General features: G+C 55.8%; 8 protein-coding genes across 8 annotated transcripts; 6 read left to right on the top strand and 2 right to left on the bottom strand.

Annotated features, from left to right (window-relative positions):
* Positions 1–197: 197 nt before the first annotated feature.
* CC84DRAFT_1169614 (uncharacterized protein) lies at positions 198–2633 on the bottom strand. The gene is made up of 4 exons (XM_018179701.1): positions 2258–2633; positions 1827–2193; positions 1699–1776; positions 198–1645 (listed from the first exon to the last, which is right to left on the bottom strand). Exons 1-4 carry the CDS (start codon positions 2399–2401, stop codon positions 324–326), a joined length of 1911 nt encoding a protein of 636 aa, XP_018029888.1. The 5' UTR covers positions 2402–2633; the 3' UTR covers positions 198–323.
* A 319-nt stretch (positions 2634–2952) lies between these two features.
* On the top strand, positions 2953–5621 carry CC84DRAFT_408427 (serine/threonine protein phosphatase 2A). The gene is made up of 6 exons (XM_018186079.1): positions 2953–3185; positions 3281–3664; positions 3723–4331; positions 4382–4735; positions 4792–5090; positions 5138–5621. Exons 1-6 carry the CDS (start codon positions 3162–3164, stop codon positions 5472–5474), a joined length of 2007 nt encoding a protein of 668 aa, XP_018029889.1. The 5' UTR covers positions 2953–3161; the 3' UTR covers positions 5475–5621.
* Positions 5622–6627: 1006 nt separating this feature from the next.
* Positions 6628–8486, top strand: CC84DRAFT_1131514 (GNS1/SUR4 membrane protein). Its single transcript, XM_018175900.1, has 4 exons — positions 6628–7235; positions 7289–7358; positions 7405–7617; positions 7673–8486. Exons 1-4 carry the CDS (start codon positions 6825–6827, stop codon positions 8020–8022), a joined length of 1044 nt encoding a protein of 347 aa, XP_018029890.1. The 5' UTR covers positions 6628–6824; the 3' UTR covers positions 8023–8486.
* Positions 8487–8670: 184 nt separating this feature from the next.
* On the top strand, positions 8671–9824 carry CC84DRAFT_1169619 (cytochrome c oxidase subunit VI). The gene is made up of 4 exons (XM_018179702.1): positions 8671–8934; positions 9061–9106; positions 9213–9330; positions 9475–9824. Exons 1-4 carry the CDS (start codon positions 8774–8776, stop codon positions 9591–9593), a joined length of 444 nt encoding a protein of 147 aa, XP_018029891.1. The 5' UTR covers positions 8671–8773; the 3' UTR covers positions 9594–9824.
* Positions 9825–10146: 322 nt separating this feature from the next.
* CC84DRAFT_408599 (phosphoribosylformylglycinamidine synthase-like protein) lies at positions 10147–14531 on the top strand. Its single transcript, XM_018186080.1, has 2 exons — positions 10147–12285; positions 12364–14531. The coding sequence occupies exons 1-2, from the start codon at positions 10197–10199 to the stop codon at positions 14298–14300; spliced, it is 4026 nt and encodes a 1341-aa protein (XP_018029892.1). The 5' UTR covers positions 10147–10196; the 3' UTR covers positions 14301–14531.
* CC84DRAFT_1169620 (glycosyl transferase) lies at positions 14432–16363 on the bottom strand. The gene is made up of 3 exons (XM_018179703.1): positions 15944–16363; positions 15008–15887; positions 14432–14918 (listed from the first exon to the last, which is right to left on the bottom strand). Exons 1-3 carry the CDS (start codon positions 16122–16124, stop codon positions 14762–14764), a joined length of 1218 nt encoding a protein of 405 aa, XP_018029893.1. The 5' UTR covers positions 16125–16363; the 3' UTR covers positions 14432–14761.
* CC84DRAFT_1200145 (uncharacterized protein) lies at positions 16342–19250 on the top strand. Its single transcript, XM_018181653.1, has 2 exons — positions 16342–18328; positions 18390–19250. The coding sequence occupies exons 1-2, from the start codon at positions 16460–16462 to the stop codon at positions 19128–19130; spliced, it is 2610 nt and encodes an 869-aa protein (XP_018029894.1). The 5' UTR covers positions 16342–16459; the 3' UTR covers positions 19131–19250.
* Positions 19251–19602: 352 nt separating this feature from the next.
* CC84DRAFT_1169621 (uncharacterized protein) lies at positions 19603–22094 on the top strand. Its single transcript, XM_018179704.1, has 6 exons — positions 19603–20028; positions 20156–20535; positions 20613–20700; positions 20755–20833; positions 20882–21025; positions 21076–22094. Exons 1-6 carry the CDS (start codon positions 19970–19972, stop codon positions 21853–21855), a joined length of 1530 nt encoding a protein of 509 aa, XP_018029895.1. The 5' UTR covers positions 19603–19969; the 3' UTR covers positions 21856–22094.

The raw sequence follows: 22094 nt of genomic DNA on the forward strand, positions 1-22094 counted from the left end.
GGAGCCTACAAAGGTGCACAATCCAGTTTTAAGACTGATCACCAGGTGTAAGAGCACAATCAGCGCTCGGCTGGTAACGATACAGCAGTACACGTCAGATAACTCGAAATGAACATCTTCATACATATCCGATACACTGGGTCTATGTGCAGTCACATCTTCGAGCACGGGAAACATGAAAATGGTAGATAAATCTGATGGAAATTGTATGCAGCGGCTAGGGCAAGCATCCTGCTTAATGCCAGGCCATAGTGTGCCCGTACTACAGTGTCACGGAGTCTTGTACCAGAATCGATCTGTCATCTCGAAGTGCACACTGGAGGCTACGTGTCATAGAGACCACCAAAGCCAAAGGTGGCTGGCACATCATCAATCTCCCACTCTCCATCGGCATCCTCATCCATGGTTTCTTCCAACACCCCATCTATCCCCTCTTCGAGCTCATCATCCTCATCGTCTTCATCATCTTCTTCGTCGACCATCCTTTCCACTTCGTCATCGCTATCGTCATACTCATTTTCGCCCTCATTGAGTATATCCTCGGCCCGTTCTGGGACCTCCGTCATATCTTCTTCAATCTCAACTTCCTCCATGTCCTCGGATTGATCTTCTGCGCCCGGCGGCTGGCTCTGCTGCGCCTCCAACCTCTCAAATGCATATCGCGGATTCCTCGCCGCATAGCGCACATTTCTCATGACCGTGTGCTCAACGCCCCTCCCCCGGATCGCCTCTCTGTCGTGGAACTCTTTCGTATACTGCGCAAAGAACGTTTGGTCGTCCCACAGCTCAGGCCATGCGAGAATACGCTCGTATATGGAATTGTCGGGCGTGTCGCCACCCAAAATGGTATTCATCTTGTGTTTGAGAACAACCGTTGCTTTGGCCCACGTCCCAATGTGGAACCAGCCTTGTGCCGTTGGCGCGGGAGCCGTGCGGATGTCCTTGGTGTACAATATGCGCTGAATCAGCGGATCAGTCACGTCGCAGAACTGGAAGAGATTTCCTGTCCGCGAGACGTGCACACCGTCGAATATGTGTTGTTGCCGTAGGTCCTGTGCGCTCCATTGGGCTAGATCTCGCACGTGTTTGTCAAAGCGTGAGAAATGTCGAGCGGTACCCGTCTTCTTGTAAGACAAGAAAGACACAGTCTGGTAGAATCTGTACTTTGGGTCTTTGCGCGGATCAACACCCCACACGATGAGTGCCTCTCGCCACGGTCCAGTCTCGAAAAAGTATCCGCAATATACCGCAGCTTGACGCAATCGATCGCGCTTGTCCCAGCCAAGTGTGTTGTAAAGCAGATGGCGGGTGATGATGGGCCGCTTCTCGAGCTCCCCACGGATGCTACGGATGAGCTCCTGCACGTAGGGCGTTAGATCTGACTCCGCAGGTAGGTTCGACTTCGGGGCTGTGGGGACATTCTCTGCGTTGGGCTTGATGATGGAGTAACCGGACCATGCCAGGCTCTTGTGGAGGTTCACCTCGGCGACGGCGCCGTTGTCGTCTTTGTACTTGACGTAGTGGTTCTGTTGGAAGCGGTAGTTGTGTGCCACTTGGACCTGCAGAAATTCTGCAGAGGGCCCAACATCCTTGGTCAAGTCGGGTCCGGCAGCCGTGCTCAAATCGAAATTCTTTAGTTTTGTAACTGCGTTGGGGTCAGCACACCAGTTGCGCAGAAGATGTGTGAGTGAGACCTACAGCTTAGTGGGAGCACGTTGTCTCGGATCTTGAGCATGATGCTGTTTGTGGAAGCCGCATATTGAAGGTCCGGGAGATCTGGACAGTCAGGGAGAAGCATCGGAGCAATGGGATGGTGGTAGACTTACTCCGGAAACGATGTGTCTCGTCGATCACACCGGCCACGGAGACATCATATTTGGACGCGTTGTCTTGCAAGCTGCGGAAGATGGTTGCAGCGTCTGCATGCGATTTTTGGTGTTGAGGAATTGGCAACTTGTCCTTCGCCGCGCCCACGTCTGCGTCGGCAAGGAATGGACCTGAGGAGCCACGCTTGCGCTTGCGACCGGTGCGTTTGGGCACTGTCACTCTCAGCAGCAGATTGCTGGTTGCGACAGGCGTTGAGAGCAAGCGCTTGGCAAGCGGATCGTCTGGGCGCAACGAGACGGATATGACGTTTGGAAGGGCATCTTGCCCCTGCGCGGTGGGCTGCGGCTCTAGCTTGGACCTCAAGGCCTGGGGGTTGTGTCAGCTGCAGCATCGCGGTGATGCCGTCCAGCGGCGGCAGTACGCCTCTGACCTTGCTAAGCTTGACAGGCCCGCCTAGCGAGACGATGCCCTTGTCAACGTTGTTGACGAGGCACGGGTGCTCGACGACAGAGACGGCGCGAGAGGGGATCTGCAGCCACGGCGCGGTGTGCTCGGCCGCGTCTCTGCGGTCCATGGTGCGGGCGATGGCAGCGTCCTCGCCGCATACACACACGGGGCAGGGTATCGCAGTGAATCGCCGGCCTAGCGTATCTCGGACGCAGCGGACCGCTGGCAGAGTGGCCTCGCCGCGCAGCGCTGGCGGACACGCAGCGGCTGCGCTGCACTGCAGTTCACAGAGAAGCCCGGTTGGCCGTCTGCAGCGTCTGCGTCGGTCGCGACGGCTGCGGTGACGCTGGCGTTCTCGCGCGGGCACCACACCATCTCGTCCGCGTTGCGCGCTCGATATGGGCGGGGTGGTGTGCATGGGCACGGGCCTCGAGTTAGTTAGTGCAGCTACCAGCACTGGGCTGGGCATCTCCAGGGCTCTCCTCGACTCCACGGCATCTCCTCAACTTCGCAATCCCTCTCTGCTGCTGGCGTCCCCATCGACAACGCACGCCGTCCTACCTTCGCAAGCTGGCCGTCGCTGCCAAGGCCCCCCTCCTGCGGCCCCTCCCGACGACCCTCTGACATCGACCGTGCGTCTCCCTAAGCTCCTCACACCAGCGACGACGTGCAGCCCGCTTGCCGTGCCCCGTCCATGTCTGCTTGACCTGCGAGCCACCACCACCACCACCGAACCCACCGAGCGCGCTCTTGTGTCGCTTCCATTGGCGCTGCCGGCTGCCGCTCACGCCAGGCCGCCTTTGAAACAGCCCTAGTCGGTCCGCCTTCCTCCAGCGTCGCCGCACGCCTCCTGCAACGCCTGACATTGGCTCGCGCACTTCATCGCCATGAAAGGCTTCAGGCAGAGGGTGGTAAGCCGATCCCCGAACACAGCGTCCCGCTGGCATGCGTATGCTGCACAATCGGGCAGCCCCCAACTAGCGGCGCAGAACGCTAACATGCCCAGCACGAACAGCTTGCGAGAGCCAAATCAGACAAGTCGACTTCCAAAAAGAAGGACTCCAATAACGGCACTTCGTCGCCCTCGCACGGCGCCTCCAACTCGCCCTCCGGCTCTGCGCACGCTACGCCCACATCCTCGCAGACGCAATTAACCGATGGTCGCAACAAGCCCCTCCCCTCTGGTGACGGGGCAACAGGGAGTGCAGGCTCCCTCCAGCCAGGCCAGCCAGGCGTACCGACCTCTCTTGGAGCAGGTTCGTCCTTTGGCGGACAGCAGGGCACAGGCAGCTTCGGTGGTGCTGGTAGCGCCAGTGCCCCAGGTTCTGCTACACCCCACAGAGCAGGCCAGCCATTAGCACCTAGCGTCATCATCAGCCCGAGTGCTCCTGTAAGTGCAACACATTGTTACGTGCGCAGACGATCCGTAGCTAACGGGCGAGCAACAGCACATTCCACCCCCAGGCGCAGCAGAGACCATGCCGGGCGACCTCTTGCCCCCAAAGGCGGGCCAGAAGTCGCTGATTTTCGATCGCTTGCAGACAACACCCAAGGACAACGTAGAAGGCATCCGCACGCCTAAACGTCAACATTCGTCACGTTTCGACATCTCAGACCAGCGTCAAAGAGAGCTGGAGAAGCTGCCGGGTTTCCACGAGGTGCCGCCCAATAAACGCGAGGAGTTGTTCATGCAGAAGCTTGACCAGTGCAATATTATCTTCGACTTTAATGATGCGAGCGGTGATATGAAGTCGAAGGAAATTAAGCGTCTGGCGCTACATGAGTTGCTAGACTACGTTGCGAACAATCGTCAGGTCATCACGGAGCGAATGTATCCCCGCGTTGTTGAGATGTTCGCGAAGAATTTGTTCCGCCCAATCCCGCCACCTATGAATCCACAAGGGGAGGCGTTTGATCCGGAAGAGGACGAGCCTGTACTGGAAGTTGCCTGGCCGCATATCCAGGTGGTGTACGAATTCTTCCTCCGCTTCATCGAGAGTCAGGACTTCAACACCAACATTGCCAAAGCCTACATCGACCACAGCTTTGTTCTGAACGTCAGTTGAACCCTCCATTGCTAGCAGCCTTCAGACTAATCCTTCCGTAGCTACTCGAACTGTTTGACTCAGAAGACCCAAGAGAACGCGACTTCTTGAAGACTACCCTTCACAGGATATACGGAAAGTTTCTCAATCTCCGCTCGTATATTCGTCGCTCCATCAACAACGTGTTCTTCCAATTCAGCTATGAGACTGAGCGCTTCAACGGCATAGCAGAGCTGCTCGAGATCCTCGGATCGATCATCAATGGGTTTGCCTTGCCCTTGAAAGAGGAACACAAGTTGTTCCTAACGCGTGTATTGCTGCCAATGCACAAGGTGAAGAGTCTCAGCATGTACCACCCGCAGCTGGCGTATTGCATCGTACAATTCTTGGAAAAGGATGCTGCATTGACTGAAGAGGTATGTTTGATTCACAGCTCTCTACAGTCTTCTTCGAACGACTGCTAATGAGACAGGTGGTTTTGGGTCTCTTGCGATACTGGCCAAAGGTCAACAGCACGAAGGAGGTCATGTTCCTGAACGAGGTTGAAGATATTTTTGAGGTCATGGACCCCGCCGAGTTTGCCAAGGTTCAGGAACCACTCTTCAATCAACTAGCCAAGTCCGTTGCAAGTCCACACTTCCAGGTTGCTGAACGAGCACTTTACTTCTGGAACAACGAGTATTTCTGTAACCTTGTCAGCGACAACGTGGAGGTCATCTTGCCTATCATGTTTGCACCGTTATACGAGAACTCGAAAGGACACTGGAATCGGTAAGCATGACGATCGCAATCTACATGGCGAAGCTGACGCAGGACAGGACGATCCACGGGATGGTGTATAATGCCATGAAATTGTTCATGGAGGTAAACCCGCAGCTGTTTGATGATTGCTCGCATGATTATGCCGAATCACAGAATAACGCTAGTGAGCGTGAGCGAAGTCGACAAAGCAGATGGGAAAAGCTCGAGAAACTCGCAGAAGCCAGGAAGAACGGCGACTTGGTAGACAACAAGGTCGCTTCGAAATTGGGCTCGCCCATGCGGTTAGATGACTCAGATCCGCTACGAATGGAGGCGCTTCGGCTGCAGGATGACGCCAAAGACCGGCGGCCAAAGGAGTTTGAACGGCAGGGAAGCCAGACTTCGGTACGTTGATTCTTGAGTCCTAGAACGAGCGTCATTGAACATGAGCATTTTCTACGGCCGAATCATTGTACTTTTAATTTTATTCCTAGACCTTCTAGGCTTTTTTTCGTTGTCAAGATTTGCTTTTGGTTCTGGGTTCCGGTTGATCTGACATGTGTGCTTGCTCGATGCAGCGGAGACACGTCTCTTCACGAGAGGATCGGACGCAGGCGTCTCACACAAGGAGGTCGTCCACCGGTCGTCCGCGCAGCAACAGTCGTCCTAGCTCGTCAGGCAGCAACAGCAACCTCTCTCGCAATCCAAATGCCAACGGCACTATCCGGGCCGTTCCTAGTGGAAAGGCGGCGACGAGTAGAGCCGCCTAGCATCTTGATTTGGTCCTCTTCGCGATATACACTTTTCTCGGCGGGCGTGTTTGGCCCAACCCTATTACCTTTATCTATCATGTTGGGAAACGGCTGCAGTTGCGATTCGGAAGCGTTTTATGACGGCTTACCTTTGGTTCGGCATGCGGCAAAAAGCGAGATGAACTTTCTTCACATAGGATATATCGGCGTGGAGTCTTTCCTGTCCTTCCTAATACGGTACGGTGGCTGGAGACGAACAGATGGTAGGCCTCTTTTCTTGATACACTCGGATAGACATTGAATGTAAAGGTCCACCTTGGCTGACTCTGCCTCGGCTTTGGTCACATGTGTTCGCCCGGTGATTGGCATGCCCGTTAGTTAGGCTTCTTGCTTGTGACAGCAAACTTCGTGACGTTCAGTTCGGGGCAGCGCACAATTGAGAACCTAGAGTATAATGTAATGCATATCCACAACGTGCAACACATGAAAACTGCGTGACAGTCCCCCACAGAGGTAGCAATCATGGCCGAAGAGTGACCTTCAGAGCTGATGTGCGAAACAAACATGCGACTGTTTGTAGAGCTGCGGGCACTCGTACCTTCAGCACAATGGCGCTCGTAGAGTTACTCAGGTGTAACTACCCAGCCAACCATCATTACGCCGACAGGGCCAATCAAAGACGCGGCAATTTGCCTCGGGATGTCATAGCAACGTTCGTGGCAATTTGTTGTTTAGACCAGTGTGCGTTAGCTCGGAAGGCTCGGGACGCGGCTGTCATCTCCCCCTTTCTGGTTCCGAAGTAAAAGTTACGCACCAACCACCGCTACCGCGACCCTTCATACCTCAACCCCCAGGGCTCACCTTCCTCCCTCCTCACACCTTCTTGTCATTCTTTAGGCCGTTGCTGCCATCTTTCTTTTTTCCTTGCGCTATTGCTCGTCTCGCCGTGTTTGCACAGCTTCCAGGCCTCTCCTCCACAATCCCTGCGACCCGCGACCTGCGATCGCGCAACATGTCGAAGCCTGACTGGATCCAAGTCGGCGTGCCCACGCTGGACCGGCCGTTTGGCCTGCAGCTATGGCCCATTTTCGAGAAGGCCTACGAGTCCGCCGTCGGATACAAGCCGCAAGACTTCCGGTTCGTGCCCGGCGAGACGCCCATCTCCACCATCAAATCGTGCACGGCGATCCTTGTATCGTACTATATTGTGATCTTTGGAGGAAGGGAATTGATGCGAGGCCGCGAGGCTTTCAAGCTCAACTTCTTGTTCAAAGTACACAACTTTTACCTCACGGCGATTAGCGCAATTCTACTAGGACTGTTTCTCGAACAAATCATCCCCACAGTCGTGCGCCACGGCATCTTCTTCGCGGTCTGCGACCATGCGGGCGGCTGGACGGATAAGATGGTTATCCTCTATTACGTGGGTGCTCTCCTGCGAGAAGAAGCCTGTTGGGACGAAGCTAACAGACGTAGCTCAATTACCTTACCAAGTTCCTGGAGCTGATCGACACGTGCTTCCTTTTCCTGAAGAAGAAGCCGTTGAGTATGTGAACTCAATTGCACGCTGCGACCATCGCTAATCGTACCAGCATTCCTCCACACCTACCACCATGGCGCCACGGCTCTGCTCTGCTACACGCAGCTCATCGGTCACACCTCCGTTTCCTGGGTTGTCATCACCCTGAACCTCATGGTCCATGTTGTGATGTACTGGTACTACTTCCAGAGCGCCCGGGGCATCAGAATCTGGTGGAAGAAGTACATTACGATGATGCAGATCATCCAGTTTGTGCTGGATCTCGGTAAGTTCGCCTGATCTCCCTTGTGCCAGACAAGCAGCTAACAATCTGCTCCCAGGCTTTGTCTACTTCGCCTCCTGGACCTACTTCACCAGCACCTACTGGCCTCACCTTCCCAACATGGGCAAGTGTGCTGGCGAGGAGTTCGCCGCCATCGCCGGTATCTGCATCATCACGTCGTACCTGTTCCTCTTCATCCTCTTTTACCTTGCGACCTACAAGAAGCCGGTGCCCAAGGGCCGCCGCAGGGCAACCAGCGCTTTGGTCGAGATGAAGGATGAGAAGGTACCGACGGTTGGTGAAGCGAGGCGCAGGCTCTCTCAGAGTGTGCATGTCTCTGCTAACGGCCAGACTACAGGCGTGTCCACCACCCCGAACGGCCGGGCCACTCGCTCTCGCAAGGCCTAATTCCGCTGCTTCTGGCGTGGTTGTCACGGTCAAGGAGGCGGTCGGCGCAAGCGCGGACACGAGTTTGAGACGTGTGGGATTCAGCTTTGGTGATGCGAGAAAGGATTGAGTGGAGCGTCGACTCACTCCAGCTCTGATCTCTGCACCCGAGGCTTCTGCGATCGTCTCGCCAGTCGGCGCATTTTGGCGCTGTTGGAGGCTGCCCAGCTCATCCTGCCACCGGGAGTCTTATCCCTCATGCTGATGGCGCGACTCCCAACGTTACATTTCATTACAACCAAACCCTGGATGGCAAGTTCAGTATCTCCTTGTAATTATCACGCGTCTTGGAGTTTGTCATGCAGGCGCTCCTCACGAAAAGTCGCATCTGGATGGGTGTCCAAGCGATTAGATAGCATGTACGATGACGGTGTTTTTATGTTTCCGTACGGAGTAGCAATGAGAATATAATGCATAATCACCACCATGGCGTGCGTGTTCTCGATGCCCGATCACACGGGTTGATGTCATTCGACAGTCGAGCGCGAGATGCAGGCACGGTGCCGGTGCGGCCCACTTTTGTGTGCAAACGTATCAAAGGCGCCAAGCTCGCCTCAGGTGATGGTGCAGCTGCAACGCAAAACCCAAGCTTCGACATCAGCTAACCTGCCTCCACCCGCCGACACCACCTCCGCTCTCCCTTCGACCCAATTGCGCGCCCGCCCGCCCCCGAAACCGCCTGTCCAGCTTTCCGCCCGGCCATTGAGCAGCCATGTCCTTCGTGCGCGCCGCATCGAGGGTCTCCCGCGTGGGCCTGCGAGTTCCGGCCTACCGCGCCAGCCCCGTAGCCTGGACCGCCCAGCGTGCTTTCTCCCAGTCGGCCATCCGATGCAGCGAACACGCCGAAGAGACGTTTGAGGAGTTCACTGCCAGGTATGACGCACCGTGGAGGTGGCCGCCGCCGTGTAGAGGAAGGGGGTACCTCGGCTAGGAGGGAGCCATTGAGCTCTGTTGGGCTGTGCTAGAGCTGTGTTGCTGACTTGACTTGCTTCGCTGCAGATACGAGAAGGAGTTTGACAAGGTCAACGATGTCTTCGAGCTCCAGGTACGTCTACAGCCCGTTCCGAGCAGAGCACCGGCACCGCGATCGCGGAGCTCTGCAACAAGCAAAGGCTCGCTCAATCGCGGACTTGGAGCTGACGAACACACAGCGAAACCTGAACAACTGCTTCGCCTACGATCTCGTCCCCTCGCCGACGGTCATAACCGCCGCTCTCCGCGCTGCGCGCCGCGTCAACGACTTCCCTTCCGCTGTCCGGGTTTTTGAGGGTACGTCACTCAAAACACATGTAATACATGTTTAGCTATCCAGCACCAAGATCACTCACAGCTGCCATGCCACAAATGTGGTGCATGTGTCCCGGCTGCGTCGCAGACTACGATTGGCGAACGCTTACTAACGCGGCGATGCAGGCATCAAGTTCAAGGTGGAGAACAAGACCCAGTACGAGGAGTACCTCCAGGAGCTCGAGCCCATACGTGAGGAGCTCGGCATCCCGCTGAAGGAGGCCATGTACCCGGAGGAGAAGTAAACTCCTCGTATCAGTGCAATGCCTCCCTCCCAGAGGAGTAACTCAACGCGACTACCAATGTCACCATTTCGATTTCTTAGAGTCTAGAGGGATGGAAGACGAGATGGGAGGGATGGAACGCTGTACTATAAGTGTGAGTTTGTACTGCAGCCTGGACGGGATCGAGGGTGTGGAAGGGGACGTAGAGCGGTACGCCGCTGTAGTTGCTGTACAGAGTTCCTTTTTGCTTCCGCCTCTCTCGCTCGTGAGGACCAGCCGCAGTGACAAGTCAATTGCTCCTCGCTATCCGAGATGCACGCAGCATCCATTGTCTTCACATGCCACCTGATGTGCCTTGAATTGCGGGAGACCAGCAGACGATCTACTAACACCTGAGCAGAGACAGGTCAACAGCGCCTACCAGTCTAGTGGAAATGGATGAACCTGCCAGTGGCGCCTTGGAATCTCGTTTGCTGGGTGCTCAGGTCCAGTCATGGTGGCTGCCCTGCCTAGGGATGGTAAGTCACCCGAGAAGACTTCAAGCCCCGCCAAAATTATTTATCTTTTAGCCACCCGCATCCACCCCGCCATCGCGCGCCGGCCACCTGCCACCACCACAACACAATGGCGTCAGAGGAGAGTCCCTACCTCGTGCTGCCCGGGTCTCTGGCCTTCTCGGACTTCCGTCTGAAGCGCCTGGCCGCGTTGATCGGCGCAACCGAAGTGCGCGCGCTCTGGGTGCACTATGTTAATCCCACCAAGGAACTGAGCGCCGACGAATTGAAGACGCTCGAGCAGATACTGCACTATGGCGAGTATCCGCAGCGGGATGACAGGCTCTCGCAAACCCTCATCCACGCCGTCCAGACGCCCACCGCCACCACGGCTGTCGATGACGGCACCGCGCTCTTCTACGTCTGCCCGCGCCCAGGCACCATCTCGCCCTGGAGCTCGCTGGCTACCATGATCGCACGCACATGCACGCTCGACCACGCCGTGAAGCGCATCGAGCGTGGCATGGTCCTCGCCGCCACCTTCGAGAAGCCGCCCGCCGCCGGCGAGATCCCCAACGCCGACTCGCTCCACGACCGCATGACCCAGACCATAAGCCGCACGCCGCCTGATCTCGATCTGCTTTTCGGCGAGCACGAGCCCGCGCAGGCCACGACCATAAGCTTCGACGAGTACAGCAGCCCTCATGCTGCGCTGGAACACGCGAACCAGGAGCTGGGCCTTGCCATGGACAAGTCGGAGATTGAGTACCTGGTCGAGGCATACTCGCAGGAGCTGAAGCGGGGCCCGGTCGACGTGGAGCTGTTCATGTTCGCGCAGGTCAACTCGGAGCACTGCAGGCACAAGCAGTTCAATGCCGACTTCACCATTGACGGCATGCGCAAAAGCTACTCGCTGTTCGGCATGATCCGGAACACACATCAGAAGCACCCCGAGTACGTGGTGAGCGCATACAGCGACAATGCTGCCGTGCTCCAGGGCGAGGAGGCCAGCTTTTGGGCCCCCAACACCCTGACCGGCGAGTGGACCGGCACAAAGGAGACGGTGCATATTCTCTGCAAGGTGGAGACTCACAACCATCCTACAGCCGTCTCGCCCTTCCCTGGCGCGGCCACCGGCTCGGGTGGCGAGATCAGAGATGAGGGCGCTGTCGGTAGAGGCTCAAGGCCGAAAGCTGGGTTAGCAGGTTTCACTGTATCCGACCTCCTCATACCTGGGCACGAGCAGCCATGGGAGCTCGGCGACGTGGGTAAGCCAGCACACATTGCGAGCAGTCTTGATATAATGCTCGAAGCGCCCATCGGCAGCGCGGCCTTTAATAACGAGTTCGGGCGCCCGTGTACGATTGGGTACTTCAGAACGCTGCTTGTTCGTGTATTCACCAACGAGAAGGAGACGGAGATTCGTGGCTATCACAAACCCATCATGCTGGCTGGAGGTGTGGGAACGGTCAGACCGCAGCATGCCCTCAAGGATCCTGATATCGTCCCGCCGGGGTCTCATCTACTGGTCATTGGTGGACCTGCGATGCTCATTGGTCTCGGTGGCGGCGCTGCATCGAGTGTGCAATCTGGGGAAGGCAAGGTCGAGCTTGACTTTGCCAGTGTCCAGCGAGGGAATCCTGAGGTTCAGCGGAGAGCGCAGGAAGTCATTGACACTTGCCGATCTATGGGCGACAAAAACCCAATCTTATTTATCCACGACGTCGGTGCCGGCGGTCTGTCAAACGCTCTGCCGGAGCTCGTTCACGACTCTGGACTCGGTGCCATCTTCGAGCTTAGGGAAGTGGACAGTGCCGACCGAGGCATGAGCCCACTACAGATCTGGTGTAACGAATCTCAAGAGCGATATGTACTCGCCGTGGGTCCGGATGACTTGGATCTCTTCAAACGTATTTGCAAGCGCGAACGTTGCGGATTTTCGGTTGTAGGCACGGCGACGAAAGAACAACGTTTGGTCCTCAAAGACAAGGAGTCACAAGGCACGCCCACTCCAATCGACCTTCCAATGCCAATACTATTCGGAAAACCGCCAAAGATGTCGCGCATTGTTGAGTCGCGGAAGCTGAGATTGCCCGCATTTGACAGTAGCCTGTCCATTTACCTCCCAGTGACGCCGAAGGATGGTCTGTTGGCCGAAGCCGTGGACCGAGTGCTTGCGCTTCCTGCCGTGGGCTCGAAATCTTTCCTCATTACGATTGGTGACCGTACCGTTGGAGGATTGACCGTCCGCGATCAGATGGTTGGGAAGTGGCAGACACCAGTTGCGGATGTCTCAGTGACCGCCACCTCGCTCCTATCTGGTGTCAAAACCGGCGAGGCGATGGCCGTGGGCGAGAAGCCTACACTTGCCCTCATTTCCCCTGCAGCATCGGCTAGGATGGCCGTCGCGGAGTCTCTCATGAATTTGGCTGCTGCCAGCTTGTTCGACAGATTGTCAAGAGTGCGCCTATCTGCGAACTGGATGTCCGCTTCCAGTCACCCTGGCGAGGGTGCTGCGCTGTACGAGGCTGTCGAGGCTATCGGCATGGATCTCTGCCCGCGCCTGGGCATCTCTATCCCCGTCGGCAAAGATTCCATGAGCATGAAGATGAAGTGGAACGATCAAAATACTAACGAGGCCAAAGAAGTCACTGCTCCCATGTCTCTGGTCATCACCGCCTTTGCCCCTGTGAACCGTATCGACCGCACCTGGACACCTGCCCTGGAACGCCTCGAAGATGTTGGCGAAACAGTCCTCATGTTTGTCGACCTTGCCGCCGGCAAGAAGAGTATGGGTGGTTCCGCCCTCACGCAGACATTTGGACAGATTGGAGACGAAGCGCCAGATGTATGGGACGTAGATATACTCAAAGACTACTATGACGCAGTCGAACAGCTTCACGATTCAGGCATCGTGCTCGCATACCACGATCGCTCGGACGGTGGGCTCTTTACCACTCTTGTGGAGATGATGTTTGCTGGACGCTGTGGACTGGAAGTCATGCTGGATGGCATTGCCAAGTCACCTGACACCAAGGACATCGTCGAAACATTGTTCAACGAGGAGCTCGGCGCTGTGTTCCAGGTCCGCAAGAAGGATGAAGTCAACTTCAACCGTTGCTTCGCTACATGCGGACCACCACCGGGCATGATCAAGAAGATCGGACGTGTACCCGCAGCCTCGAAGCAGGAGATCAGCTTCGCCTTCGGCTCTCAAGTCATCTACCGCTCTTCTCGCTCCAAGCTCCAACAGCGGTGGGCCTCGACAAGCTATCAGCTCCAACGCATGCGCGACAACCCTCAGTGCGCAGACGAGGAATTCTCCTCCCTCCAAGACGACTCCGACCCCGGTCTTTCATACAACCTTTCCTATAACCCCAAAGAGAGCATCCTTCCGCTCAAAGCTTCTCTTACTTCGCCCTTCACCAACAAGCCTCGCGTTGCTATTCTTAGAGAAGAAGGCGTGAACGGCCAAGCTGAAATGGCCTTTGCCTTCTCCAGCGCCGGCTTCTCCGCTATTGACGTCCACATGACTGATCTAATCTCGGGCCGTGTCTCGCTCAGCCAGTTCACGGGGCTTGCTGCATGCGGTGGCTTCTCATATGGCGACGTTCTCGGCGCAGGACAAGGTTGGGCCAAGTCGGTTCTGCTGCACCCGGCCACGCGCTCCGAGTTCAAGACCTTCTTCGAAAGAAAGGACACATTTGCCCTCGGTGTGTGCAACGGATGCCAGTTTCTCTCCAAGCTGAAGGAGCTCGTTCCCGGGGCGGAGGCTTGGCCCAGCTTCGAGCGGAACACTTCGGAGCAGTACGAAGCGCGCGTGGCCATGGTCGAGGTCCTCGACGCGCCCGTCACGCCCGGCCAGCAGCCCTCCGTCTTTCTTCACGGCATGCATGGCTCCAAACTCCCCATCGTGACGGCCCACGGTGAGGGCCGCGCGCACTTCGCACCCGGCTCGCATAGCCCCGATACACTGTACAGCGAGGGCCTCGTTGCCATGCGGTATGTAGACAACTATGGGAAGGTCACGGAGAAGTATCCCTACAACCCGAATGGAAGTCCCAAGGGAATTACGGCGGTGAGGAGTAGTGATGGCAAGGTGTTGGCGCTGATGCCGCATCCCGAGCGGACGATTCTGAAGGAGGTGGGGAGTTACATACCAAGGGAGAATGAATGGAGTGAGGTGGGACCGTGGGCACGTATGTTTAGGAGTGCGAGGAGGTGGGTCGGGTAGGTTGATGGGACATAGGCACAGCTATGGAGCGAGGCTGCATTGGGACGGAACGGCTTTTTGTTTTGCTGGGTTGGGTGGGCGTTTATGGGCCATATGCATTTCCCAACACCGAAAAGAGTGAATTGATACCAAGAGAAAAAACGACGCTATTTTGTCCATTTGCTATAGGCTATACTTTTGGGGTATGTTATGTATGAAATATACACAGATTCACCATTCGGCCACGGACGTGTGTCGAACGTAGCGATGCTCCCAAACGCCATGCCTAACCATCTCATGCTGCGGTAACGAGCTCCGTTATAATATTTCCCCCAACCTCAAAACATGTAAATGAATTGCATATGTAACGGCAACATATAGACCTATTGTACAAGGCATGAGCATAAGCGAGGATCGGCCAGCGACCGCGAAGATGTACAGACGTGGCTCTGACGATGACGAGTATAAGCACGTGTGGCAGCTCAGTCCATACCGGCATTTTTGAACCACACGTTGCGGCAGTCCTGCGAATTGAGCCAGTCGTCGCCGTCGGTGAAGCGGCCGGGCTCGCAGCCAGAGCACTTCCCATTGTTGGGGCAATTGAAGAAGGGGATGTGCTGGTAACCAATGTCACGGAACCTGGTGTTTGTTAGCTACTGCTCAAACTGAGTTTGCTCATGATGCCGAGTGGAATTTGGCGTCTCGCGAAACGGGAGGGGGTGACAAACCAATGGACCTTGCTTTTATCCTCGAACAAGGCGACGGCCACGCTGTGGACTGGGGCGTCGCCCCAGCGTTCGTAGAAGAAGCCGCCAGCCTTGTCGAGGTGCTCAAAGTACTGCGTGTAGGCCTTGCTCCTCCACAGGTTCAGATCGGCGATCTCAAAGTTGGACCAGAAGTGGCAGGTAGAATAGCCGCCGGTGATCTGGTTGTGGCCCTTCTCCTTCTCCTCTGTCAGGAAGCCTTTGGCGTTGTTCTTGGCTTCGTGCTCGGGATGATCGGCCAGGAACTTGAGGGTCTCAGGCCACAGGGTCCTGACGCTATCGGGAGAGTCGAGCAGGGTCAGGGTAAAGCCGTACGTCTTGTTGTGGTCCTGCATCCATCGGAAAACATCGTAGTCGACGCCGCAGAAGAAGTGGACCTTTGGCTCGACGCGCCAGTAGTACTGGACGTCCTTGAGGGCTTCGTGCTGGTAGAAGACGCCGCTGTTCCAGCGGCACATTTGGTGGTACGAGTCCATCTCGGAGTACTGGACGCCTTTGTCTGCGAGGGCCTTCTTGGAGGCGGCATAGAGGTCCTTGTTGATCCACGAGGGGATGTCCCAATGGGCTTTGGGGATGGTGTGGTACGACGTCTTGGCCTTTGTGGCGGCCGTCGTCTTCTGCTTGAAGTCGTCGGTGAAGGGCACGTCGTTGAAAAAGGTCCAGGGGTAGTTGAACTTGTGGTTCCAGGTGCGCTCGAGGTCATGCATGCTCTGCAGCATGTCGTCGAGCTCCTCGTTGCGCACCAGACTCAGCAGCGTCGCATTGATGCGGTCGCTGTTGGCGTTGTCGGGGGCATAGTTGTTGCCGCTGACGCGGCGCAGCGGCTCGGGAGCCTCGCCAGACTCTGCATCGACAGTCAGTGAGGGGGCCTCTGGCGCGTCGGGGGCGCGCAGCACTCACGATCCAGCTGGGGGTCGTGGTCCCAGCCCTGCGGGCGCGGGCCCGGCTTGACAGGCTCCTTGATTCCGGCCGTCGGCAGCTTGATGGCCGTGGGGTCACTGCGGTAGAGGGTGACGAGCACGAAGAGGAAGACGAGGAAGGTGGCGCCGCCCAGGAGGCGCATCGCCTTGGGAATCGCCATGGGTGCGCGAGGGGTTGCGGCCGGGTCGGTGGCGGCGGCGTGCAAGACTTGGGCTGGGACTCGACGGCAAGACACTGAGGCACCGTGACGGCGACGGCGACGGGGCTAGTGTGCATCAGCTCTAGGGCCCGTTGCGCTCGTTGCGCCGCACACGACCTGCGGGCCCTGCTCATGCTCCCGGCGCGGGCCTTGCCAAGAGCAGGGCAGAGCAGAGCGGGTGGCTGCGAGCCGCCGGCGGGGCGGAACCGACGCCCCGAAACAACACGCGTCGCACGCGCACTGCGCATCGCCACAGCTGCCCGCCGCGTCCCGTGCAAGAGACGGCGCAGGCCCAGATGGCGCAGCATGCAAGAGTGGCTGCCCTGACCGACGAGCTGGTCCACTCCATCCTCAACTTCGACCCCGCCGCCAACAAGCGCGCGTACCGGCACGCCAAGGACATCGCCAAACAAGGCCTGCGCGCCCACGAGTATGCCCGGACAAACCCGTTCGACGTCCGCACCACCTTTGCTGGCTTGGACGAAAAGTTTCGCGTGCTGAACCGCGACGATCTGGCCGATGCACTGGACGGGCGCCTCAAGGAGCTCAGCGCCAGACCCGGCAAGTGGATTCCAGACTGCCTGTCGCTCCTGCTTCAGCTCTCGGATCGACCCACGGAGAATTCCCGCATCGAGGCCCTCGAGCTGCTGCGCCCGCCTACACCCCTGCCCGAGTTGACCTGGAACGAGATCCTGCAACATGATCCTTACAGTGACGACGAAATCTGGAAAGACATCGACTACGGCGCCGACTCGTCCGAGGACGACTTGCTGCCAGCGAAGAGAGACGTCGCAAAGCCTCCGCCCCCGACAGCTGTGGACCATGACGGCACGTGCCATCCTCAAACCTGCCTTGTCGCCGTGGATGCGACTGCTGTCGACAGGTTAGAAGACGCACAGTTTTGGAAACACGAAGCAGAACCAGACCATGGAAAGATTGACATTACCGAGCTCCAAGCCATCAGGGAAACCCTCTTTATGCTCGCTGGTCTACCGACTTCTTTGTTCCATGCTGATAGGCGTGTGGGACTCGAGTACGAACTCCGCCACACCTTGACCAGGACGACAATCCATCTACTCGCAGAGTTGAGCGACACAGGTCGCGCCATCCACCAACTGCGGCACTGGCTAAAACGACCGTCGTCACTGCCGCTCGTTCAGACTTTCGAGGCTGCGGTCTCGAAACGATTGCTAGAATACCATCAGGCGCTCGCTCGTCTTCAGCAGAAGTACCTAGTGCCCGAAAACTCTACTACCGTGAGTCTGTTGGAACTACACAACAACGTGAGGGCCCTTTCTCGACCTATGCTACGCTTAGCCCAAATAGTGGCAGAGATTGAACCCCAGCTGCTCATCAACCCTTTCATCCACCTCGAGATCCTTTTCGACCAGGTCAGTCTCGCACAGATGACACTTGAGCACGATATCTTCCGCTTCCTGTCGCACATCTTCTTTGAGTGTCTCCAGACCTACTTGAAGCCTATGCGTAAGTGGATGGAGAATGGCGAGCTTGGTCTGAACGACGAGACCTTCTTCGTCTTCGAGGACGATTCTGGTAGTGAGGCGTCTTCCCTATGGCACGATCGATTTGTGCTTCGCCGCGGTCAAGAGCACAAGCTGCGCTCGCCAGCTTTCCTTGAGCCTGCGGCGCAAAAGATCTTCAACACCGGTAAAAGTGTAGTATTCCTCAAAGAGCTGGGTTTACATACCTCTCGTCTACCCGCAATCGCTGAAGAGCCTCGTCTGGACCACGAAGCAGTCTGTGGCAGCTTCGTTGATCTGCCGCTCTCACCTTTCTCAGAGCTTTTTCAGGCAGCGTTCCAAACGTGGATTGAAAGCAAATACTCGCTGGCTTCGAACGTGCTCCGAGAATACATCTTCAACGATTGTGCCCTCATCCAGACTCTGGACAGCTTTAGGTTCATGTACCTTAGTGCCAACGGCTCCGTCTTTCAAGAATTCGCTGATGCCATCTTCGAGCGAATGGATGTTGGTCAGCGCACCTGGAACGATCGCTTCCTTCTCACCGAGCTTGCTCGCGGCATCTTCAGTGCGGAATTAGACAGTTCTCAGTCCGAGCGTATCATCGTCCGCTCTCTGCGCAAGAGCTCCAAGTCCCTCTCTGCTTCTGTCAAAGTGCTCTCGCATGTTTTGCTTGATTATGCCGTAAGTCTCCCCTATGCATGTGTTCCGCGATGGCAGGCAAGGCTGTACTAAACTACACTAGCTACCCTGGCCCATCATGAACATCATCCAGCGGTCGTCGATTCCCATCTATCAGCAAATTTTTACCTTCCTTCTGCAATGCTATCGTACGAAATATCTTCTACAGCGCATCTCACCGCAAAGTATCCGCGAGCTCAAGGACAGCCGGCTGCGCCAGCTAAGTTATAAGCTCCGCCAGCGGTTGATCTGGCTGGCCGACGTCTTGCGCTCGTACTTGACCGGAACCGTCATTGATCCTTGTTTTGCGGACATGAGAGCTGTGATGAGCAAGGCAGAGGATATCGATGAGATGTCGGCTATTCACATGAATTATGTCGCTCGATTGCAGGACCAGGCCTTACTCTCCGAAAAACTGAAGCCTATCCACAAAGCTATGCTCTCGTTGCTGGACCTTGCAGCTCCCTATTCACAGCAACACGCAAGTCTAGGGTCTATCGATCCGAGATCGATGCGCCAACGCAACACTGAAAAGATTAAGTCCCGTCGCAAGTCCATCTTACCCATAAAGTTAGAAGAAGAAGATACTGATAGTAGTAATGCCTGTGACGACGAGGTAAGCGCTGAGTCGGATTTGCCGATTGCGTCTGAGCAGGATGTGGTGCTTGGAGGTATCGATAAAGAGTTCGGACGGTTGCTCCCGTTCGTGACGGCGGGATTGAGAAGTGTGGGACGCGTGGGTGCGGAGCCCGTTTGGGAGATGCTTGCCGATAGGCTCGAATGGGAAGGAGGATGTGGTCAATGATATCAACTAAAGACGCATTTAGCAGGCTCATAGGCATTACATGGCCGCTGTTTAGAAACATGTCTGTGGGCGATGTTTACCCGGGCAAAGGCTTCGGTAGCAGCGTGTCTTTCGTAGTCCCTACTACGAGTTAGAAGTCTTTCGCAATTGGCAATTACGAAGTGTATATTACAGAGTTCGCTCAGCCATCCGAGATACTAGCTGAGTCCTCGCAGCTAATATTCGTGATTCTCTAACATTCACACGATCTTGTGAGCGTTGGCATCGCAACGCGAAAAGAGCCCGATGAATATTGCAATCTTCTATGCTACATCGATTCTCCTGTCCTGCAAGCTATCCTGCCCAAGTTGCGAAAAGAGTGCCAAATCCTGATCCTAAATTTTTATCGACGGTGGTGGTGTGAGGCTGTCGTGAGCTTACATAACCAAGCGTCGATCTGAAATCGAGGTGCGAGCAACATTGCAAACCGTTCGCGAAAGGTGCAGCTACTGGCCTGTTTAGCCATACCCGCACTCCGTTCCCGGGCCTCTCCGACAACTGTCCCCTCGGACTCGAAGTGATCTTACTCGGCGCCATACGGTGTGCACCCATCTACTCTCGATACCGTAGCTGGGAGTACGCCAGGCCCCGCCGTTCCGCTGCCACGTCCTGCCGATGCATCCACTCTGGCGGCGTACCCAAGGGTCACAATAGCATCGACCGTGTATTCCGATTCGCCGACCGAGTGGCAGGGTCCGTAAATACTGGCCTCACTGTTACACTGCGACACTGCGTGGGGTCAGCGGCTTCACCGACCTGTGGCAACACAGATTGCGAAGACCGCTCAGTGGCTTCTCGCCATGGGCTTCTCTGGCAAACCTAGCAAAGGCTGTCTGCCCTGTCGCCAGAAACGAACAAAGTAAGCAAAGCAGCCTGTCTCGTTCGCTCGTTCAATCCCCTCGCTCGGCGCCTCCAAATCCCAATCGGGTAATGGTTTCGCAGAAGAGCGCTCGCCCCAGCCGTGCACTAATTAACTACCAATTCAGATGCGACCTAGCCCTACCTTCATGCACACAATGCGTGCGGAAGAATAGGATGTGCTTCGGCTATCGAAATGAGCAGGACATGGTCTTTCGTAACGAAACCGGCTTGGTTATTCGCAAGGTCAGGCGCAAGAATACAGAAGACCAATCGGGGCACCCATCAAATGAAGATACGTTTGCGACATTAGACTTGGGTGCGCTGGTTCAGCATCCTAGTCGGAGGGCGACGCTGCAGGACGAGGCCATCATGCATTGGTTGGCCAATTTCAACGAACGCTTCTTCTCCAGTAACCCCAATTTGAACGCTGGCTTCGAGTACATACTACCTGTCTACCGAAGTGATCTTGCACGAGGGGGGCCGGCGGTGGAGATAATCAAGGCATGTGAGTTGCCAGGACCCCGAATTGCACGTGGGGGCCGGGGTCGGCGTACATCTTACTTACTCTCCTGATCTTGCAAGGTGGCCTTGCCGCATTAGGAAACTCAAAAAATGCACCTGACTTGCTACGTGAGGCAAGAGTTCAGCAAATGAAGGTGCTGCGTCGATTGTGAGCAGACCGAAGGTATCTCACGATTGCCGTTGCTGACGCGGGGCTTCTTAGAAACGAACAGTTACAGGATCCCGAACACGCGCTATCTGATTCGTCTGTGCTTACATGCCTGTTATTATCCTCCTTCGAAGTAAGTGCGTTACACTGGGTCGATTTCTTTCATTGATATGAGACATAGAACATAATGTGCGAAGGGACACACTCGATGGCAGCTTCACAGATACATCTAAAAGGTGCAGCAACCCTAATCAAACAGAGAGGTGTGTCTCAGTTCTCCAACTTGGTCGGCCATGGTATGTTCGTGCGTCTGAGAGGCTCTCTTGTAAGTAATCACAGCGACCTACGTGTGATAAGCTTACCCATTGCCTCCAGCTCGCCCTCAGCCTCATGACGAGTGAACCCCTTCCTAAATATTTTCTGCAGCATCTGAAAGAAGAGGGCCACAAAGAGGATGACTTTGAAGTTGTATTCTTCAGCCTGCTAAGCCGCGTCTGCACCCTTCGGGCGCAGCTTAAAAATGAGGGCTTTATTTCCGACGCTATGGCCGAAGATGCCAAGGCTACATTACAGCTCTTTGACGATTGGCATCCGGACTTCCCAGCTTGGGTGATGCCGAGCGGGCATCGGAGTTTCAATAAGGACGCCTCGGCACCAGGCGTTAACATGGCATCAGACGCAGACAAAGCTCATCGCTTTATCTGGGTCGCAATGTCCTGGCTCCTCTTACTCGCAGCGCGCCTCCTTGTACACGACATCCTGATCGTGTACTATCGCGCACAGCAAGCCATTGTGCCTTCTTTGGACACAGAGGCTGCCCTACAAATCGCGACAAACGGACAAATAGACATCGCCCAAGACACACAAGACGCGGTGGAGTACTACTTTGAAACCCTCCTCTCTACACGAGCTACCACCCGCAGCATTGGCGCACATATGCTAATGTTGCCCTTGTCCATACTGTTGGGTTTGAGCACAACGGGCCCGGAAACATCGGCATGGATTGCGAAGATGGCTAGTCAGATTGCGGATGCATTCGCGCTGAAACAGGGGAAAATGGTGGCAGATTTCTTGTTGAAGGGCTGGCAAGAAAAGACGTTTGCATTGGCTTTGGTCAAACAATCGCCAGGTCGAACAGGTACAGCAGATTGTTAGGATCTGCTCGCGCGTGGCGCGGTGCATCGGCTTATTGTACTCCTAGACCATGTTACGATCACAGGAAACACAAGCAGGGAGTCGGTAGGAAATAACGCGAAAAGAGATAAAGCTAATAGAAAGCAATAAAGGAATAGATTAATCTATAAGGATTACTAAGGACTAATATTACATAATCATTCTCCTATTAAGAAGATATTCTCCCTAGGGAACCTAGCCTTAGTAGGAGAATCTTCTCT

This window comes from Paraphaeosphaeria sporulosa, assembly GCF_001642045.1.
Source record: "Paraphaeosphaeria sporulosa strain AP3s5-JAC2a unplaced genomic scaffold CC84scaffold_15, whole genome shotgun sequence".
NCBI lineage: Eukaryota > Fungi > Ascomycota > Dothideomycetes > Pleosporales > Didymosphaeriaceae > Paraphaeosphaeria > Paraphaeosphaeria sporulosa.

What these genes read in the sequence shown, in the direction of transcription:
- CC84DRAFT_1169614 (XM_018179701.1), bottom strand. Translation starts at nt 2,401, where the DNA reads ATGGACCGCAGAGACGCGGCCGAGCACACCGCGCCGTGGCTGCAGATC. An exon ending in CGAGACACATCGTTTCCGGA is followed by an intron (nt 1,777 to 1,826) that starts GTAAGTCTACCA and finishes CTGACTGTCCAG; the next exon opens with ATCTCCCGGACCTTCAATAT. An exon ending in CAACGTGCTCCCACTAAGCT is followed by an intron (nt 1,646 to 1,698) that starts GTAGGTCTCACT and finishes ACCCCAACGCAG; the next exon opens with TTACAAAACTAAAGAATTTC.
- CC84DRAFT_408427 (XM_018186079.1), top strand. Translation starts at nt 3,162, where the DNA reads ATGAAAGGCTTCAGGCAGAGGGTG. An exon ending in AAGGCTTCAGGCAGAGGGTG is followed by an intron (nt 3,186 to 3,280) that starts GTAAGCCGATCC and finishes TAACATGCCCAG; the next exon opens with CACGAACAGCTTGCGAGAGC. An exon ending in ACCACAGCTTTGTTCTGAAC is followed by an intron (nt 4,332 to 4,381) that starts GTCAGTTGAACC and finishes ATCCTTCCGTAG; the next exon opens with CTACTCGAACTGTTTGACTC.
- CC84DRAFT_1131514 (XM_018175900.1), top strand. Translation starts at nt 6,825, where the DNA reads ATGTCGAAGCCTGACTGGATCCAAGTCGGCGTGCCCACGCTGGACCGG. An exon ending in AGATGGTTATCCTCTATTAC is followed by an intron (nt 7,236 to 7,288) that starts GTGGGTGCTCTC and finishes TAACAGACGTAG; the next exon opens with CTCAATTACCTTACCAAGTT. An exon ending in CCAGTTTGTGCTGGATCTCG is followed by an intron (nt 7,618 to 7,672) that starts GTAAGTTCGCCT and finishes ATCTGCTCCCAG; the next exon opens with GCTTTGTCTACTTCGCCTCC.
- CC84DRAFT_1169619 (XM_018179702.1), top strand. Translation starts at nt 8,774, where the DNA reads ATGTCCTTCGTGCGCGCCGCATCGAGGGTCTCCCGCGTGGGCCTGCGA. An exon ending in ACGATGTCTTCGAGCTCCAG is followed by an intron (nt 9,107 to 9,212) that starts GTACGTCTACAG and finishes ACGAACACACAG; the next exon opens with CGAAACCTGAACAACTGCTT. An exon ending in CGCTGTCCGGGTTTTTGAGG is followed by an intron (nt 9,331 to 9,474) that starts GTACGTCACTCA and finishes GCGGCGATGCAG; the next exon opens with GCATCAAGTTCAAGGTGGAG.
- CC84DRAFT_408599 (XM_018186080.1), top strand. Translation starts at nt 10,197, where the DNA reads ATGGCGTCAGAGGAGAGTCCCTACCTCGTGCTGCCCGGGTCTCTGGCC. An exon ending in ATCTTTCCTCATTACGATTG is followed by an intron (nt 12,286 to 12,363) that starts GTGACCGTACCG and finishes CGGATGTCTCAG; the next exon opens with TGACCGCCACCTCGCTCCTA.
- CC84DRAFT_1169620 (XM_018179703.1), bottom strand. Translation starts at nt 16,124, where the DNA reads ATGGCGATTCCCAAGGCGATGCGCCTCCTGGGCGGCGCCACCTTCCTC. An exon ending in CCACGACCCCCAGCTGGATC is followed by an intron (nt 15,888 to 15,943) that starts GTGAGTGCTGCG and finishes CTGTCGATGCAG; the next exon opens with AGTCTGGCGAGGCTCCCGAG. An exon ending in GATAAAAGCAAGGTCCATTG is followed by an intron (nt 14,919 to 15,007) that starts GTTTGTCACCCC and finishes AACAAACACCAG; the next exon opens with GTTCCGTGACATTGGTTACC.
- CC84DRAFT_1200145 (XM_018181653.1), top strand. Translation starts at nt 16,460, where the DNA reads ATGGCGCAGCATGCAAGAGTGGCTGCCCTGACCGACGAGCTGGTCCAC. An exon ending in ATGTTTTGCTTGATTATGCC is followed by an intron (nt 18,329 to 18,389) that starts GTAAGTCTCCCC and finishes AAACTACACTAG; the next exon opens with CTACCCTGGCCCATCATGAA.
- CC84DRAFT_1169621 (XM_018179704.1), top strand. Translation starts at nt 19,970, where the DNA reads ATGGGCTTCTCTGGCAAACCTAGCAAAGGCTGTCTGCCCTGTCGCCAG. An exon ending in TGTCGCCAGAAACGAACAAA is followed by an intron (nt 20,029 to 20,155) that starts GTAAGCAAAGCA and finishes CTACCAATTCAG; the next exon opens with ATGCGACCTAGCCCTACCTT. An exon ending in ATGAAGGTGCTGCGTCGATT is followed by an intron (nt 20,701 to 20,754) that starts GTGAGCAGACCG and finishes GGGGCTTCTTAG; the next exon opens with AAACGAACAGTTACAGGATC.